This window comes from Octopus sinensis, linkage group LG13 (genome assembly GCF_006345805.1).
Source record: "Octopus sinensis linkage group LG13, ASM634580v1, whole genome shotgun sequence".
Taxonomy (NCBI): Eukaryota; Metazoa; Mollusca; class Cephalopoda; order Octopoda; family Octopodidae; genus Octopus; species Octopus sinensis.
The window spans coordinates 56381562-56402975 of NC_043009.1; the positions used below are offsets into that span (position 1 = coordinate 56381562).

At 33.4% G+C, this 21414-nt stretch overlaps 1 protein-coding gene across 4 annotated transcripts in view; it reads right to left on the minus strand.

Annotated features, from left to right (window-relative positions):
• Nucleotides 1-287: 287 nt before the first annotated feature.
• LOC115218229 (ras-related protein Rab-30) overlaps nucleotides 288-21414 on the minus strand; it is a 29441-nt gene continuing 8314 nt past the window's right edge. For all 4 annotated transcript variants that reach the window (XM_029787952.2, XM_029787950.2, XM_029787951.2 and 1 more), the window contains 3 exons: nucleotides 17151-17234; nucleotides 13119-13302; nucleotides 288-6822 (listed from right to left, as the gene is read on the minus strand). In XM_029787952.2, coding sequence (XP_029643812.1) covers nucleotides 6572-6822; nucleotides 13119-13302; nucleotides 17151-17234 — 519 coding nt within the window. In that variant the 3' untranslated portion in view covers nucleotides 288-6571. The remainder of the gene's footprint in view (nucleotides 6823-13118; nucleotides 13303-17150; nucleotides 17235-21414) is intronic.

Below are 21414 nucleotides of genomic sequence, written 5' to 3' on the forward strand. Positions count from 1 at the left end.
ACTGTATATTTTTCATGCCTTCAAAAGTAAACTTTTGGGCATCATTTATTCAAGTAATCAGAGGAAGATTATGTCTGCCACTGGTCATGTAAGTTTTAGAATGTGTTTATATGATAAGAATACAAAAAGTTGAATTTCTTTTTTTACTTTTCTTCATCAAAAATAGAATAACATTTGAGTATATAAGTTAGAGAGAATATAAATTTAAATGAAAATTAATTTAGAAAACACAAAATAAACAACAACAAAAAGAGATTGGTTTTTGATTTCTTTTCTTCTTTGAAATAATGAATTCTGAAATTAAAAGTAATCTATTTGACTAGCTTTCTCAAGGTGAAAAACAAAAAACAAAAACAAAAAAAAATTAAATAAATAAAACTCAAACGATTAAAAAAAAATACAAATAGTAGTATAATAGTAATTAAACTACAATTCTACTATTTGAAAAAAATATTTTAAGATATATTTGGTAGTTTGAATCGCCATGATCATTTTCGATTTGTTTGGGGGTTTTTTTGTTCTTTTTATTCATATTATGGTTCAGATGATTTCACTGAGTCAAGTCCCTGGATATTTCCCCTAAGTTGGTTATAACTTTAGCTATCACTATTGATCATTAACAACATCTATTACAATCATCATTACTATATGACTATATATAGTAGCAGAACCTCAGACAGAAATTTGGCAAGGTGGAAGAAGACTGCTTTGGGCCCCAGACAAGGTGAGGAAGAGAGGGGATATTTTCAAAATTCAAGGAAGCTGTGAATTTTTTTTTTTTAAGGGAAAGGCTCAGCAGGCCCCTCCTTGGTTCTCCAAGCCCCAAACCAAAGTACAGGCTGAAGCCCAACCCCTGATAGGACTAGAATAGTATCATAATTTTGTTGTCAGAACCTGACATCCATAATTCTTATCTCATTTACATACAGCTCATTCATTGGATTCAAATTAAGCATGTGACAAATTACAATCGTTCTCATTCTTTCCTTTATTGAAGATCAACAATTTTTATAGGAATTTTTTTACTTTGAAATTATGTTTTTAAAATAAGAAATAAAAAAAAAAAGATAGAAATCTAGTCAACAAATGTAAAAATTTACTCAATCTCATTTAAATTCTTACTGCAAAAAAATTTTTTTTATATTCATCCACTGGTTATAAATCTACCATCCTTATGTATATCACAAAAATGTTTCAAACAAATTCTTTGGTTAACTTCAGGTCCTCACTAGTATAACATGCGGCCCACACAGTAATGCATCACATCCAGATATCAATATTAAGCATTATTCCAGTAAATAAGATGGTTGGATGTTGCATTTCATCCATATGCATTAGATACCATAACTTCTACAATGTGTAGGCGAAGTCACCAGTGCATGCCAGAAAAAGACAACTTGTTGAGTCAACAGACTAATGTTTAGCTCACACGAACTCTTACACCTAATGACATTACATGCACTTCCATTTTTACTTTTATACATTTCTGAATGTCACTCCATGCTTTAGTGGGTAAAGTGGAATGTGCTGTCCAAAATATAGCATATTATCAAGTTTTGGCAAGCTGATGGGACAGTGCTGGTCAACTGGAAGCGTCATGGATTCGGTTTTCTACTGTGCTCCCATAATTCAAGATTGGTGTAAAAATTCCTCATAAACTAAAATATTAAGAAAAAAAGTATCTACATCCCATAACTATGGTTCTTTAAATATAAAGTTACGAGATACCTGATATGATTTACATATCCACAGCATGTTTTGTATGTCCTATGATTCCACTGTCTGCAGAAAAAAAAACACAAAACCAAAAATATTAATAATAAAAAACATTCAACAGTTTCTAGAGCTTCAGTGGAAACAGTATCCAGAAATATAAACTGAAATTTTTTTTTCTGAATATAACAAAAAAAAAAAAAAAACCAAATGATTGAATCATATTTCATAGAAAAGACAATTCAATGCAAATTTTTAATTGTACATCATTTTATTTCACAGCTGTTAAACAGCATGCATTTGTTATGTCTACTGATCTTATTTTTGGTTCGTTAATTCAAATAAAAAGGAATGTACTGAAATTACTATCACAAAAACTTGACGATTCAAACATTTTCTGCCTATAAATACACATACATACATATAATGAGAATAGCTACACACATGCATGAAAAAGAGACAGATTAATAAGATTCAATCCTTATTGAAAAAAAAGCTTGAATTTATTTCTTAGCCTACACAGCAATCATTATCATGTTGCATACTATAGACACCAGTGCACACACACGCACATATATATATATATATACCCACAATGTCAAGTTATACACACACTGGCGTTTTACTTGAACAGCTGCAGGAAAAACATTGGCAGGGAGCAATTTCAAATGGGCAACATTCTGACAGGGGAATGACTAGTTGAATGGGAGAGATCACAACATGGGTAAAAAGGGGAGGGGGTGACCAGGAGTTAAAGGAAGTATGGGACCAGCCATGTCTGAGGTGGAGAAGCCACTTAGTAGCAATTGCAGAAGGGCAAAGTGAGGAGACAGTATGTCTGTAGTCCACAGATTGGAGTGTGTTGGACTTTTACACACACATACACACAACATTTATTCAAACTTCAGTTATCACATCATTACTCTAAGTTTCTTGTTCATGTTCCTCAGGCAACTGAGGAATGGAAATGAGAAACTACAAATAGTGACTAACACCCACTCAAACTAACATTATTCCACTCTACTTAACAGAAATGAAAACTACTTCCACTTCAATACAAATTACTTCAGAGTGAATCTTTAATCATATATATCATTATGATGATATTCATCATCATCATCATTATGTTTACGGTTGCTTTCTTCTATGCTAAGAGAAAGACGAGGCTTCTTAAAGTAATATTCTATGGTCAGATGCCTTTCCTGATGCTAACCCTTACTTTTTTTCCAAGTAAAATGCTTTGTGGTCTCCATATGTTAAACCATTGAGTTGTTAATGCTGGACATAAAAAAATACCACCACTAATCAAAGAACATCAATGTAAATACAGGTAGAGAAAAGCACACAAACCTTTACATCCTCATCCTTTAACATCTGTTTCTATGCAGACACAAGTTAGACAGTTTGACAGGATCCAGCTAGCTGCAGCACTGTATAATGTTCCAGTGTTATTGTCCAAGTTTTACTTACAAAACATTAGTCAAACTAAGGCTATAATAGAAGACACTTGCCAAAGGTACCATGAGCTCAAAACCATACATGTATGAAGTGAACTTGCTTACCACACAGCTATGTTAATGTATATTCTTACTGACAGCCATGTGTGTGTGTATATATACACACACACACGCAGACACAGTGGAATGTTTTAATCAAGGCTTCTACAAAACATAAGCACATCTGAGTCTGATGTAGTAAACTAAAATAGAAAAACCTGTAGAGGTATAGAAGTCAGGTGGTCAGTGATAAATATGAAAATACAAAATGAATTCAGTGAGAGAGAGAGAAACGAAGAATGAAAAATTATGCTTCAGAGCCTATGGCTGATAGTCTGTACCCATACATATAGAACTTAGTATGTGACCAAATGTTTGGGTAGTAACCTTCAAACACTATAAGTCCCAGACAAATAATAATAATAATAATCCTTTCTACTCTAGGCACAACGCCTGAAATTTTGAGGAGGGGATTGTCGATTACATTGACCCCAGAGTTTCACTGGTACTTAATTTATCAACCCTGAAAGGATGAAAGGCAAAGTTGACCTCGGTGGAATTTAAACTCAACATAAAGACAGACAAAATACCACTAATATAATAATAATCATAATAAACTTCAATCTATGAGCAGGTTAGTAAATACAGGTAAGTCATTACTTGAAGTTCAACATGTTAATTTACAGGAATATTGTTGCCTAAATACCAAATAGGTTACCTTAAAGAATAGCCTGCTACATTATTGGAGAGGTTCCAAAAATATAAAGAAATAAATACACATAAACTCACACAGAACATATACATATAAAAAGTACACATGTACATACACACATCAAAAGATATGTGTGCGCATGTGTGGCTGCATAGACTTGTATGTACTTAAACAAAGAGGCTTAGAGAGAGGAGAGAGAAAGAGAGCAAAACCATGAGAGCTCTGTTGGTGCTATTGAAAAATTGAAGTGCATTAAATAAATTTTCTATGAATTGTCTGTTTGATGAAATGAGATTTCAACATTTGTACATTTAATAATATTCAGCCAAATGCTTTTGAAGATATTTCTTACAACCAACTGTTATACAGCATGAAAGCAGGAAGCAGAGTTTACATTTAGAAAAGTAGCTATGATTCTGTGTAATTGATATTAGTATTATTTCAGTTTTGATTAGCTTTTAAATGAAAATATTTTACTGACTTGAAGCAAAATCTTATCAGTAGTGCTATATATATATATATATATATGAGAGAAAGAGAGAGAGAGAGAGGTATTTTGCATCAGAATTTCTATACTGGCATAAGTGAGACATTTTCAGTTGCTGTTGTTGTCCAAGAATATACACTTATACAGCCGGATGCTCTTCCTACTCTTAACCAGTGAATCCTGAGGTAGAAACTGTTAATGGCTAGTTGCTGTAGAAAGATCTGAATGAAAAAACCATCTGGTTAATAGTCCAGCAACTTAGCCACAAACATTGTGTGCCATTTTAACCATTTTAACATTTTGATTCCAGTGTATGCTGTTTATAAATTACAAATAGCTTGTTCATCTCTTCCATTGCTAAACGTACAAAAAATTAAAGAAAGAGAAAAAGCTGAAAAAGAAAACATTGTGGAATGCATTTATTTTCATTTTGAATTTGTACTCTTGTTTGACTTTTAATTCTTGCTAATTTACAATTTCATTTTTATATATTTGACTTAGAAAGGAAAAAAGTAAATCATTTTGAAAAATAAATAAATAAAATTTAAGAATATCTAATAATGGATTTCTTATTTGGTACCAAGCCATAAATTCGTAAATAATTTAATCCTCTCATGACTGTATTTCTCATGAAATACACAGGCCACGTTTCAACTAATTGGAAAAACCATCTAGAATTTAGCAAAAGGAATTTTATCACGTTTCCAATATTAAGATAATTTTTGGAACATAGCATAACAAATGTTTCTAACTTAAAATTATGATGGAAGGATCTTTTTTATATAATTAATTCAAATATGAACATTTTGGAATTAGATAATTTGAATCATAAAATCAGAGGCAATTCCAGGCCAGTTAGTATGAAAAGGGATTAATTCTCTCAACAATACATTACTGGTACTTGGCTTATTGATTCCCAGAGGTATGAAAGGCAAAGTCAATCCCAGAATATAAAGGGATGTAACTAAATACAAGGTATTTAGTTGAGTCATGGAATTTTTAAAAAATAAAACAGGTGAATTGTGATCTTTCAGACAGAGCCAGTCTTTGAATTTTATTAAGGGTTTTTTTCCCCCTAATGCAGACCATCACTACTTTCCTCAAACTTTATATTTTTGTTTTATTATTATTTCAGTACTTTACTATTTCTGCCACTCTATGGCCTTTAAGACTTCTAAATTATTAACAGAAAAAAAAAAAAAAAAACTTATTTTAAAGACTCATTATAAATTAAGAGTAAATTATTACATTTTTTTGCTCATAACAAATTTTTCATCCGGTGCCTATTTTTCCATTATGACAAAGTAGTCAGGTCTACAAATCCAACTGTTTATGTGCATGATTACTTTAGAAAAAACTTTTTTTTTTGCATGTCTGGTTGCTCTCCTTAATATCTAGCTATTGTGTCATATAATGAGAGCAATACACACTTTCATGCTAGCTAGTCATATGCATTTCCAAGTTTACAACACAAATATTTGAACTCACGACCAATAGTTCAGTAACCACTTACCACAATCCTTCTGTCGTTATTTCACACTGTCAAAATATAACAATCTATATTAATGATAGAAATTTTTCATGAGTTATACAAGAACTTTTAAATGAAGCAACATCATTTAGTTTTTATCAACTATTTCTAAATTGTTATACATGCCAGCTTCCTATTGTTAGGTGTAGATATTCAAAAGAATCATATAAATAAGATTTAGTAGTAGGAGATACAAAATAACTTAGTACCTTTAGATACTATACTGAAAATAGCACTAATGTGGTATATGAGTATGTTTGTGTATATCTGTATATCTATATATATAGCAGATGTGTTTTTTTCATTATGTTGTTACTAAAATGTGAAGCAAATAATACCAATGCAATTTCAGTAATAGGTTGCTGGCAAGATATCACAGTGGAAAAAAAAAAAACAGCTTTAGTAAGGAGTTATTATATTACAGCTAAGAAATATATTTCACTCCAGATTACATATATCAAAAGAAGGGCAAACAGACATCCCTGCAGAAATCCTCATCTAAACAGGATTTTTAGGTGAGGAAATAACATAAAAAGGACATTGTAAATGATAATTAGGGAACATAAAAAACAAATCTTATTGGGTCTAATAGAACTGATGGATTGAGGAGGTTTCAGAACAATATATAAAATTTAAGCTTGACAACAACTGTAGCTAGATACTGGAGTTGTCTCCCCAGAGGGAAACGCTTTGTTATTATGAGGCCGAAGTTCATGAGCTTTAGCTTGTTTCGTCAGTTCTCGTGCAATATCAAAAAATAACTTTTCAACATTGTCAGCTTCTTTTGCTGATGTTTCCAAGAAAGTCATCTCATAACGATTTGCAAATTGTTCTCCTATTGTAGTAGGTATTTCTCTGCGATTTATCTGATCAATTTTGTTACCTACAAAGATAAAGGAAAAGAAAAAACAAAAAAATCAACTCTTATACAATAAAGATATTTTCTTAAATTTAGTAGCATAAAAAATATTTCATAAGCAATATTAAATACACAAGACATTCTTGAGCTGCCAACATTTAATCCAATAGGGTGTAAAGAGCACCATTCAAGCGTGAGCATTGCCAGAGCAGCTATCTGGCCTCCATGCTGGTGGCACGTAAAAGACACCATTTGAGCATGATTGTTACTAGTATCACCTTACTGTCACCTGTGCTGGTGGCATGTGTAAAAGATTCAAGCAAGGTCGTTGCCAGTACTGCCCGACTAAACCCATGCCAGTGGCACGTAAAAGCACCCACTACACTCTCGGAGTGGTTGGCGTTAGGAAGGGCATCCAGCTGTAGAAACTCTGCCAGATCAAGATTGAAGCCTGGTGCAACCATCTGGTTCGCCAGCCCTCAGTCAAATCGTCCAACCCATGCTAGCATGGAAAGCGGACGTTAAACGATGATGATGATGAATTGTAATACCAAATCATTATCTGCAGCCACTTCTTTATCTCTTGTTTGTTTCATTGTTTAACGTCCACTTTTTCATGCTTGCATGGGTTGGACAGAGTTTATTGAGATTTTCAATGGGGAGATATGCTTTTGCAAAATATTGGAAATGAATTACACTCATGTATGACAACTATGACACAGTGTCAAGACAACAAGACATGCACACGGGTACACACAACCTCCAAATCCTTTTGAACTTCCTCAACAAAAAATAGTCTAGTCATTCAGATGAATTAATCATTTTATGCTAAATTTTTATAGCAACAAATATATTTTATCAATCAGGACAAACATCCCGGAACGTTGTATTTGGCATAAAAATGTTTCTTTTCCAATTCTCTTTTAACAATTAAAAAGATAAATAAATAAATCAGGGCTGTATTGGTGTTTTCCTACCATCTATTTTGTTAAAGAATTGGAAGAAATATTTAATATGTTCACATTTCTGAAGAAATACAGTTCTAAATTTTAGTGGCTCTGGCAAATATTTAAGAATTTTAAAGCAATGCTTTGTGAGTAGAATTGGCAGATCCATCTGCCAATGGAAATCTATGGAAGGCTGTTACATATATATCATCATCATCACTTAACGTCCGCTTTCCATGCTGGCATGGGTTGGACAGTTTGACTGGGGACTAGTGAACCAGATGGCTGCACCAGGCTCCAATCTGATCTGGCAGAGTTTCTACAGCTGGATATATATATATATATATTATATTATATATATATATATATATATATATTATATATATACACATACACACAGATAGACAGACAAATATAGATATATTAAATACAACAAATTTTTGATTCATTAAGATTATCACTCCTCCAGAGGATGTATCATTATTACCAAATGGCAATTAAGACAAGTTTCATTTGAGAAACAGACAATTTCCAGATTCAAAAATTCTCCAAAATTTCCATGCCATTAACGAAAAGGACAGGTTTATTGTCTGGAAATAAGAGGACAGTTGTGGACATGTATTTCTGATTTTGATAGGCATCATCAGCATAACAATTGTCCTGTTCTATCTCCAGTAACCAAGGGACTTATACAAAATGAGTAGAAAATATATATTTGTGTGAGCACGCATGCACACACACACGTTTAAGGAACATTTTAATCTAGACAATTTCAAAGCTGAAAGTTTGTATCACAGAACCAGCAGCAGTTTCAGGTGGGTTGGTATCAAAAGCATTAAAGAGTGATTTGGAACAATTTAATCATCTGAGAGCAATGACTGCTTCTAGGCATAACAGTGCTTGAATTTATATTTATTATACACATTGTTAGTTTTAAGCTAATGCTATTCCAAGTGCATATACTGATAGAATTTCATATATTCCATCAAACATTTTAAGGTTTCATATTGATACATTTGGTTCAGCCTGAATTTTGTAAGAAAGTCTAGTTGATTGTTTTACTAGTGCTCTGGACACTGAAGACTTTCACTGATAGTAATGTTTGGTTATAACTTCAGGCTCCTTGGTTAGAGTTTTTCTGTAACTTCTTGGTTCATTCTTTAATCAATATTAAATTACTAAAGTGCTACCCATCATATGACATAACTTTTGAAGTATACTTTTTGCCACCCTGGTTAATATTAGGAAGTATGGCATACATACACTAAAATATAATTTAACTTTTATCAAATCACAGTATATTCATATTTTTCATTCTACTGGCTGTAGAGGGATGAAAGGCAAAGTTGACTAAGGCTGGTTAGGAATTAAGAACTGAAAGTAATAAAAAAAACAAAAAAAAAACTAACAGTACAACAAAACTAAATATTGCCGTGTATTCAGCTGTCTTGTTCCCATTACCGTCAGTAATACTCCAACCAATAAAGGTCACTGGCTTTGCTCCACAATTTTCAGACTAATCAACACCTCACTTAAACCCTTCTTTCACATTTTTAGCCTGCCCTTTAATATGCTTAGTTATATTGTATAACTCACATTCCTTTCACTCAGCACTAGGTGGAATCCTAAATTCCACCCATGAACATTTTTTTTTCCAGTCTTCTTCAACACAGCAACAACTGAATATAACCTCTCTGACACTTCCATAATAAAGAGAAACAAAGGTTACTTAGCAGCTGTGTCATAAATAAAGCAGTGATTTCTTTGTAAACAAATCTGTAACATGAAAATTTAGATTAATATCTTTGTTGCTCACTCATTCAGAACTATATTGTGTATACTTTAATAGGATTATTATGATAGTTTTACATTCTAAAATAAACTGAATTCATTTCAACATTGTTTTGTTAAAAGTCCTCTTATCATCCAAAAATCCTGTCATCAAATATGTCACCTTTGACTTCAATGCTGCTTATGAAGGCCATGTTTTTTCAAGAACAGATTTCCCTTGTATGGAATAGCTCAATATAATTCTATTCTTTTAAATCAATTGATAACTTTTTGTTAGCTTTTAGGACCATATGCAAAGAAACAATAGTTAACAATGAAGTTTTTGTACTGATGCTTAAACTAGATGTCATTTGTTGATTGAAGAACATGTATTTTTTTCAATGGTAGTATTGTTCTGTTAATGAGATTGCATATACAGAGTTAAAGAATTAAAATTTAAAATGATAACAATCTCACAATTATGGCAGCGTCATTCTTAATTTCTATGTATGAAGGAGCTATTATCAAAAATAAGATTAATGTGACAGACTAAGATCAAAGTCTATGTGGATAATCAGAAAACATAGTCATCACCACATCATCATATTTCATTTTGAAACTTTTACTAACAAATTCATAATTGTCTGTTTGTGAAGAGAAATCTCTATATAATAATCAATATAAATGTTGGTTGACTGGTTCATTTCTCCAGTCATGTTTTACATCAGAGAAAGAGGGGGCAAACAAGAAATGCAGAGAGGTGCAGGATGATTGGAGAGAAAGAATCATAGGAGGGGTGGAGAATGAGGAAGAGAGGGAGTAAATGACAGAAGTTATGGGAGGAGCTATACAAATGAGAAATTTGTTTTAATTTTATTTTTAAATAAATATTTTGTATAAGTAGCCAAAAATTTTATAAAAGTTAAATTATATTTTATTGTATGTATGCCATGCTTCCTGATATTAGCCAGGGTGGCAAAATATATGCTTCAAAAGTTATGTCATATGTTGGGTAGCACTTTAGTAATTTAATATTCATTAAAGAATGAATCAAGCAGTTACATAAAAAGCTTTGCCCGAAAAGCCTGAAGTTATATCATTAAGAGTCTTCAATGTCCAGTAGTACTAGGAAAATAATCTTCCCTAATTTAAATAAAGAATTATGCCAGATGCTCCTTGGATAGTGCTATCAATGACTGAAAATGGTAAACTAACAAAATACAATGTAATTAACAGTATAAATAACCAGAAACTGAAGACTGTGTTTTACTTAAGTGGCTCAGTAGAAAATTGTTTTACATGAGGAAATTTAGTACTGAAAGTGAAAACACAACCAAATGACTATATAAAACAAGTACACAATTAACAGGATTGCTATCACTGCTGACGTGAAAGATAAAATAAATGGTAAAATTGTAAAATATATACTAACAAAAAAATAATAAATAATAAAAACATGGCCAAAGCAAGTAGCATATCTATAATGACTAATGAGAAATAAATTGTATAAGATTGATTAGATAATATGAACATAGAGAGAGATTTAGGGCCACTGAGTTGAAAAAGTAAAAATGAAAAAGCCAGTATATTCAAGCTGTTAAAAATTACATATATGTATACACTCACACAACATCATTTTAACATCTACTTTTCCATACTTAGATGAAATTCACTAAGGCAGATTTTCATCTGTTCCCAAGCAAGGTAATATTTCTTCAGTGGAATTCTGCCTTAAGCACACCATATAACCCCCTCATAATTTTTTTATTTTTTGGAAATTTCAGAGAATTTTTCCAAATTTGTGTTCTACATACAGGAAATCACATGATTATAAAAAGATTTTTTGTAACTTTATGAAATTGGCTTTAATGGAAGCAATAGACCATTAAATGTATTTATGAGGAGAAAGATATTCAAAAACAGATATTCAAACAAGGAGGGTATGAGGAGGTCATCATGAGATGTGTTAAAAATAACAGCTAAACAGCCCTTAAATCATGCAGCAGTTTTTCTATTCTTAGTTTTTGCATAATCTAATGAATTCCTGCATACAGAAGACACATCCACAAAAAATTTTCTGAAAATTCCAATAAGTAAAAAAAGGTTATGAGGGTTTACAGGGTGTGCTCAAAGCAGAATTCTGCTGTTTTCTCTCCTTCTTAGAGAAGTACAATAGCTGTACATGTTTTTTACTAAGAGTTAACTATTAAAACACTTGAGTGAACCAGATACACTGACGCAAGTAGAGTTATGTACTTTGCTCATGGACACAACCTAATGGCTATAATCATTGATCCCACCAAGATTAGTAATACTACACTTTTAACACCTTAGATATTGTGCATCATTATCCATGGTATATTCATTGAACTGTTTATAGACAAGCACAAATGTTGCATCTGGCAGGCTTGATAATTGTTGAGAGTTCTCTTAGCATGAAACCAATAGTAGCTTTGTTAACCACAAATAGAGAACATTTATCCATCAATGCAGTGTTGAGCACTCATCCTCACTGTTCAATATTAACGTGTGTGTGTGTGTGTTGAGACTACAACAGAAGAAACTTGCTCCAGGCGTTACACAATGAGAGAACTCAAAACTACATGATTATAAAGCAAATCTAATAACCACACAACCATGCCTGTGCCTGTTTGTAAGATATATTAAAAAAATTTTTCACAAGTAACAAAACTTATGAATGAATGTATTATCAACATCATTATCATCCTTTATTCCATGCTTGCACAGATTGGATGCATTTCAAAGCATCAATTTTAGCACCTTTTCAAATTCAATATCTTTACCACTCGTGGACATGTTTATTAAGTCAAAAGCAGTGCAAAATCCATGACTCTCGGAAATACTTTCTCACACAGAGAATTATTGAAGTACCAAGTACACTCTGTAAAGTGGCTGGTGTCAGGAAGGGCATCCAGCCAAAGAAACCATGCCACAATCCTCCAAATAATCAGATCCTGTCCAACCTTCCAACCCATGCCAGCATTGAAGCTGGGCATTAAATGAATTTTTTAAAAACACTTTGACATGTAAATGCATATTTCATGTTTAATCTAACTGTCACCAAAGAAATAAAATTTAGGCATTCAATTCTGTTATCATCCTTCTCACTGAAATCTTATGTTATTTAAAAGTAAGTCACTCAAACTTATCTGTTAAATTTTTCACCCAACACCAAAACTATTCACTGAGTATCAAGAATTTCTATTATTAATAATAATTAAGGTAGCAGACATGCTTTAAATAATACTTTATAACAAACTGAAGTGAAACATTTACTAAAGATAGTCTTTTCACTTTTCACAGAAAAAAAATGTTTACAAAAGATTTTCTTGTTGACAGAAAAAAATCTTTAAAAAATGGAAAGACACTCGAAAGAAAAACATTTCACTCATTAAAAGATGTACTGCTACCAGAATTGCTAGTAATTCTTGTTGGGTTAATGCTTTCTAAGAAGGATATTTCAATTAATTAAGAAGTTTTGTTAGCATAGAGCATTCATTAGATCACTTTTTGATTTGATAATTAAATGATTTGAAAAGAAAAACATAATTAATGCTCCAAGTACAAATAATTAAAACTTACCAACTAAATAAGTTAACACTTTGCTGTTAGTATGAGTTTCGATTTCATTTATCCATTGGATAAGACTGTCATAAGATGCTTGGCAGCAAACATCGTAAACGACAATAAGAGCATTTGCGGATCTGTAGTATGACTGAGTAATGGAACGGAATCGCTCCTGGCCAGCAGTATCCCATATCTGCAGCTGTAAATGATAAATTATAAACATTACACAAAAGAAATGGAAATTTCATTAGTTTAAGATTCTCTGTGAAATACATTTTATGCTGGATTAATGAAAAAAAAAAAAAAAACCATAGCTGTTACTCAGAATTAAGGCTGACTTGGCAGCATGTACCATGCTTTTGCTAATTGTTTTAGCGACACATGTACTCACAAGTAGATACATACTCTTTTGGTCTCTCCACCCATGACCCAGCAAAACATCCAAGATGAGATAACTAGAGAAAGAGATGGCTGTCCTAGCACTAGACTGATACTTATTTCAGCTGAATATAATGAACCAGCCTTCCATAGTGCCACAGTGTGCTATGCAACCTAAGTATCGAAACCATAAACTTATGATTGTCAGTTCACTCCCACACCAGGTCACATGGTAATCATTCAATGTCAACAGGCAAAGAAATCTAATAGTAACACTTATGTTTTTCAAAGGACTATTTTACATAATTTTAAATACAATTTTATATTTTGATATCAATTTCAGTTTTGAGATATTGATTTCAAATATTCATTTCAAACCTTTACTAAATGATAAATAACTATATATAAACTGTGTATGTCACTTAATTTGATGAAATTCTTTTAAATTGGAATTAATCTAATTTCACTTATATCAACTTCAATACTTATTTTAGTCTAAGGCGGCGAACTGGCAGAAATGCAAGCATGCGGGGCGAAATGCTTAGAGTTATTTCATCTGCCCTTATGTTCTGAGTTCAAATTCCACCAAGGTCCACTTTTGCCTTTCATCTTTTCAGGGTCGATAAATTGAGTACCAGTTGCATACTGGGGTCGATCTAATCAACTGGCCCCCCTCCCTAAAATTTTGAGCCCTGTGCCTTGAGTAGAAAAGAAAACTTATTTTAGTCTAGCACTTATTTTGTTAATTTCTGTTTGCCAAGACACTATGTTATGGGACATAAAGAGACACAACACAGACATAAACATTGTACATGTGTTTTATCTTTTACTTGTATCATTGAAACTGTGGCCAAGTGGGGGTACCACCTTGAGGGATTCAGTCAAACAAATCAACCCCTGTACATATTTCTAAGTTATTCTATCCATCTCTTTCGTCAAACTATTAAGTTACACAGACATAAACAAACCAACAGCACTTGTCAAATGAGGGCAGGAGACAAACATACACATATATACATGTGTGTGATGTGCTTCAACGTAGCTTCAATGTACCAAATTCACTCACAAGGCATTGTCTGGACTGGAGGTATTGTACAAGACACTTGACCAAGGTGCCACACAATAGTACTCTTTTACTTGTTTCAGTCATTTGACTGCAGCCATGCTAGAGCACTGCCTCTAATCGAGCAACCTGACCCCGGGACTTATTCTTTTATAAGCCCAGTACTTATTCTATCAGTCTCTTTTGCTGAACCGCTAAGTAACGGGGACATAAACACACCAGCGTCGGTTGTCAAGCAATGCTAGGGGGACAAACACACACATGCATATATATACGTCTACCAAATCCACTCACAAGGCTTTGGTCAGCCCGAGGCTATAGTAGAAGACACTTGCCCAAGGTGCCATGCAGTGGGACTGAACCCAGAACCATGTGGTTGGTAAACAAGCTACTTACCACACAGCCACTCCTGTGCCTACTCAACCATTATTTTATACATATATACATACACACACACATATAAGGGTTTCTTACTATCTTCATTGACCAAATTTCACTGTCAAGTTAATTTAGGCTCCAGTAAAAACAGAACCAAGTGACCAGGTGACAAAGCAACCTTCTTAACCACACAACTATCTCTGTAGCAATATATGTAATTTCCTATTTAGTTATATTCCTATATTTGCAATTTGTAAATTTCCTTTAAATAGTCATTTCAACTGAAAAACTTCTCCCAAGTAACAAGTTTCATATAATCATATATGCTCATCTATCTGTATTAATTTTAAATTATTAGGGAAGAAGCATTTTCACAAAAAAACTAAACAGAAATTATATTAAAATTATGTGTTTACATTAATATAATTTTTGTTTTCAATCACATTTGCGGTAATTTTTTTTAAAAAATGCATAGAAGCATTTGATGAGTATTCTAAATTTACCCAACATCAATGAAAGAAAATAAAAATCTTAATTATACCAGTTATCTCCCTTGTCCCAGAAATTGCACCTGCCATTCAAATTTTTTAACAACTAAGTTTTTAGTTGGAGAATCTTGAATTATTTAATAAAATTTTAAAATAGACAATTATACACACACATACAAGTAGATATAAAGACATAGAATACAGAATTTATAAACACAGAGGAAAACCTCCAAAATTTAAGAATGCAGCTTCTATGTACAGAATTCAACTTTAATTTGTTTACTTTATATATAGATACATACTTGCATATATATATATATATATATATACATACATACATACATACATACATACATACATACATACATACACACACATATACATCATTAGAGATGCAAAATCATGTATAAACAAAAATGTGCCATCCCAGATATGTGAGTACTACACCAAATTTGCATGCATTTCAACCCTGTAGAAATCTGGTTACTGAAGTACAAATCATTTTCTTTCTTTAAGTGAAAGCCAAGTTGCCTTCAAGTGTTTTGGTTAGAAGCGTTCAGAAAAATTGGAGATATAAGTTCAAAAATAAGTAATGAAAGAGAACAGGTAATTGTTTATGAGAAGTACTATTACTGATTACAAAATTGCAATAAGTAAAACTACATTATTTTTAGAACACATTCTCCAATTAGAGTTTAATGGTAATTAAACTCTTGTTGGAGAAGATAACAACAGTTCTCACAGAAGAAATAAATGGATATCTATGATTGTTGTCACATGTATGCTATTATGTGCAATGAACAAGGAGATGAGTTTAGAGTAAACAAAAGAGTAGAGTAACTGCTTACATCATACCCAAAAACATCAATGAATTTAGTGAAGAATACAAAAGTAAAAAGGTTATGAACAAAATCTGGGAGAAAACAGACTTTTATAAGATTCTAAAGATAGTAGAAAAGAGTTTTAAGGAATCAGTATCAACAAATGTTGATATTATATATCTGATAAAGCTACTATAGATACATAGAAACTTGGATATAAGCTACTGAGAGGCGGTCATCATCATAATCATTTTAATGTCCCCTTTTCCATGGTTGCACTGGTCAGACAAGTATGTTTAGGCAGAGTTTTTCTACAACTGGATGCCCTCATGTTGCCAAACCTCAACTATTTCCAAGTGAGATAATTATCTCCCAATCTGCTGAACAGCACCCAACCCAGACATGCTTTTTTATATTGGGAAATTGAAACCAAGATATTTGTTAAGGATTGTTTTGTTTACAAAGATCACACAACATGTCAAGACATGCCAGAAAGAAAAGATATCCTTTTGTAGATGGATTGCAAAGCAATGATACTGGCAGGAAGCCACTGTTTAAAACCAGTGAAAACAAGGGAAGTCCATCCACCCACTCACTCTCGAGGTTGAGCCACTACTTCTCTGCATCGGGATGTCACAGCTCCGGCGCTATGGACATATGATTAAAATGTAATAGGAAAAAATCATATGATGAATTATTGAAGCCCAGCTATTTGGCTGGAGACCTAGGAGTACACATATAATGAGATAGTTGGGTAATATTCATAGTCTCAGTTGGCTACGCTTGGGAATCCAGATGGAAAATGTAATGATGGTTGCTTCTGATAGGATCCTATATAGGTGTCTGAGGACTCTACCCTCACGACCCCTTCAGGAATAGTGGATGGAGAGGATGGAAGTTGTAAAAACACAATTCTTACCTTAACTTTATCCCCGTCAATTTCAACGCTTTTTATCATGAAATCTACTCCTATAGTAGCTCCCTGACCAGGTGGAAACAATCCCTGAAGTAAAGAAAGATAATTTTGATAAATGTTCATTAAAAACCTTCCTTGATTTCAAATATAGACAATCAATCAATGCAAATATATGTCATATCTTAAAAAGTTGAATTTGGGAGAAATGCTGATGGTGTACACTGGCAAATAGTGTTGCAAAAAATTTAAACAATGGAATATCAATGGGAAAATACAGAAATTTAGTGCTTTGGGTAAAATATTTCATCAATGAGGAGGGAATGACATAGAAAGATGAATGTTGTGGAGGAGAGGACACAGAGAAAATGGGAAGAAAGGAAAGCCAAATTTGAAAAAGACATTGAAAGGAGGTGGTAAAAACAAAGAAAAGCCATGCAAAAACCCAATAACACACATTTTTTTTTCTCCTTCCTATTTCTTTCCTTTCTTGCCTTGCAAGTTACTTGGCAACCTTGCTAGTGCTAGTGGCACAAAAAAAAAAAGAAAGCAACCAGTACACTTTGTAAAGTGGTTGGTGTTAGGATGGGCATGCAGTAGTAGAAACCATACCAAAGCTGGCATTGGGACTCAACGTGTCCATATGGATCATCAAATCCTATCAAAACATTAAACCCCTCCTAGCATGGAAAATAGACATCAAATGATGATGAAGAGCTTCATATATACATTCACTATATATATAATGTATGAATTTCTTTCACATTACTTGTGTCCACTTCCAAATTCCTCCAACTCCCTGCTCATTTCAGTCATCGCTCTATATTCACATCTCTTGCCTCACAACTTCTGATCCACAACTGACATCAATCACTCCTCATCTGCTTCTATTTCTCTCACCATCACTTCCCACCCCTGCTACAGCTTCACCACCACATCTATTCCTTCTCATCTCTTAAGCTTACTCCTATAACTTACAGCTCACAATGACTTCTTCTGAATGCTCACCACCCTCATCTACTCTTCCTCTTCCCTGTTCCATTCTCCCCACCTTTCACCCACAATCTTATTTCTTGATTGCCCACAAGGGGCTAAACATAGAGGGGACAAACAAGGACAGACAAATGAATTAAGTCGATTACATTGACCCGTGCATTACTGGTACTTAATTTATCAACCCCGAAAGGATGAAATGCAAAGTCAACCTCGGCGGAATTTGAACTCAGAACATAGCGCCAGACAAAATACCTATTTCTTTACTACCCACAAGGGGCTACACAGAGAGGGGACAAACAAGGACAGATAAACGGATTAAGTCGATTATATCAACCCCAGTGCATAACTGGTACTTATTTAATCGACCCCAAAAGGATGAAAGGCAAAGTTGACCTCTCAATATTTAGTTTAAGTCATCTCTCTCTTTCTCTCTTTCATGTACAGGAATCCCCTTTAAGCTCCTTAGTCTTACAAATTGCAAGGCAGCCTCACTAGTGCTGGTTTTAGAAACAAAGCACCCAGTATACTCTGTAAAGTGATTGGCATTAGGAAGGGCATCTATCCAATCATAGAAACCATATAAAAATGGGAACACAACATGGTCCTCTAACCCAGCTAACTGTTGAACCATCCAATCAATGCCAACATATATATGTGTATGTGTGTATATATATGTGTGTATATATATATATATATATATACATACATACACATACACATATATATATAAATATATAATCATATGTAAATATAAATATATAAACAAACATATACACACAAACGCACACACATATATATATATATATACACTAAATCCAAAAAGAACAAACACAAAAATACAATACAAGGATGTGGTACATGTAAAGTATTAGCAGATGCTCAGGGAAGGAAAGAAAGCTGGTTTAACATTTCAAGCAGACACTCTTCTTTGGAAACAGAGGAAAATCCAATAGAAGGAAGATGGAAGAAAATCTCCAATGAATACACACATATATATATATACACACACACACATATATATATTCACACATACACATATTATATATACACACACACACTCTACTCTCATACCCACTTGTTGGATATTGCTCTAGAAATTGGACAAGGTGGTGGGGGTGCTGTGGTTCATTGTAATTCACTGAATAAACTCTGTATCAAAGCTCTATGAAAGCTGGCAAGCATTTTCACAGATCTTCATTTCAGGTGATGACAAAATTCCCACAATTACCTTACTGTAACCATTCCCAAATACTCAATCTCAGGGTCGCTACCATCAATGTTGACATAAGGAAAGGAAAGAGTGGGGAAATTGTTGAAATGTTAGAGTGATGCCATGTTGATGTATGTGGCATACAAGAAGTAAGATGAAGGGGAGCCTCAGCTAGATTCAAATTCTTCTAGGTCAGCAGGAATGATGGAGTGAGTAGAGTAGGCATACTGTTAGCAGAAAAGTGAGTAGATAAGGTAATTGAAGTAGTCAGAGTATGTGATATAATCAAGATGAGGTACATGTTCTGTGAGTTCATGCATGCTAGGTAATGCACAACAGTGAATCAAGACAGCATTGGTGAAAAAATGTCTATGGAATGACAACAGTACACTTCCTCTTATTGACACTGAAGGAAAAAATAAGGTACAGAGATGCTATTACAAGAGGTAGCTGAATAAGGAAAATGCAAAGGAGTCTTTCTATGGTGAACTCAACAGAGGGATCTAAGTCAATAACAGTACTAGATAGAATATACCAGTGAAATGTTTTAAATCTTTGGTAAAGTTGGTTATGAACTAATCACCCACATAATAAATTTGGAAGTATGGAAAGATGTCATACCAAAAGACTGGTATAGTAGCAGTATAATTTACTGCTGCAAGGGTAAAGGAAATTCTCAAGAGTGAGGAAAATATAGAAGTGTCAAACAGAGTAAATAACAAAAGTTACAGACGAATTTGTAGCTGAACTCATTAGGAGGAGAGCTGACTTAAATGAGATGCAGGTCATCAATGTGTGTGTGTGTCTACACACACTGACTGATGCCATATTCTTTGTGAGACAGCGATAGAAGTACTTAGGCAAATGTAAGCCACTAATACAGTGCTTTTCAAACTTTTTGCTGGAGCAGAACCCCAAGGAAACATTCCACTGGCTTGGGGAACCCCTGTGCAATAATTTAATAGTCTTATGCACACATATCTGCACAGGAAAATTAAAAATTACTGCCGATTTTAGCAGTTTTGTAACTTCTTGCGGAACCCCTGGATTGTACTGGCGGAACCCTGGTTGAAAACCACTGCACTAATAAATGGCATTCGATAAACCAGAGAAGACTTAAAATAGGGTTCCATACACAGAAACTGAGTGGTCTCAGAGAAAGCTGGAGGGAGATCAATGGCTGTAAGTGTTGCAAAGAGTTGCAGTCAGCAATGAGTTCAACAATAAATTAAACATTTTGGTAGGTGCATATTAGTGCTCAATCTTCAGCCCTGTTCTGCTACTTATAGCCCTCCAAGCTATAATGGAGGAGTTCAAGACTAGCTATCCACGAGAACTCTTAAATGCAGATGACTTCATTTTTACAGCTCAATTGATTTAGAGATAAAATTCTAGCCATGGAAACAAAACATAGAATTGAAAGACCACAGAGTAAACTTAGCAGAGTCTAAAGAGAGAAAGAAAGAAGACAGGCCCCTGTTATCATTAGGGAAATGGCCATCTTCATATACAGAAAAGAAGTAGGAATTTCATCAGTGTACCCACTGTAAATTATAGAAGCACAAGATATATAATGGGATGAAAGGTAGGTCAACAGATATGCAGCAGATGCACAGGGACAAAAAGCATTAAGAACTCACAGAAAATAGATTTTCTAAAATGCTCAGAAGGCTCCCTGAAAGTAGTTGATAGCTTTTATTACTTAGGTGACTTAATTATCAGTAGGCGTGATTATTCTGGGGAAAATTTTATATACAACTTTTGGGAGCTGTGGAGCTTAAAGAGAAGATAATAAATCATGGAGATTGTTTTGATGATTGTCAGCCAGATACTGAAAATAAAATGAGTTCTTTACAAAACTTGCAGTATGAATTAACAATTGAAAAGTCTCTGAAAGTGTAAAGGGCAACTGTGCAACAAGGGTTGAGAACGATTAAAAAACACATGGTGACTAAATATCTCAAATAAGTTTCAAGTCGTTTTTGATGAAGGGGATTCTAAAATTCTATATGCTCTTTTGTGCCAAGTCTTGGAAAACGATTATCTGTTGTAGTTATTCTAGAA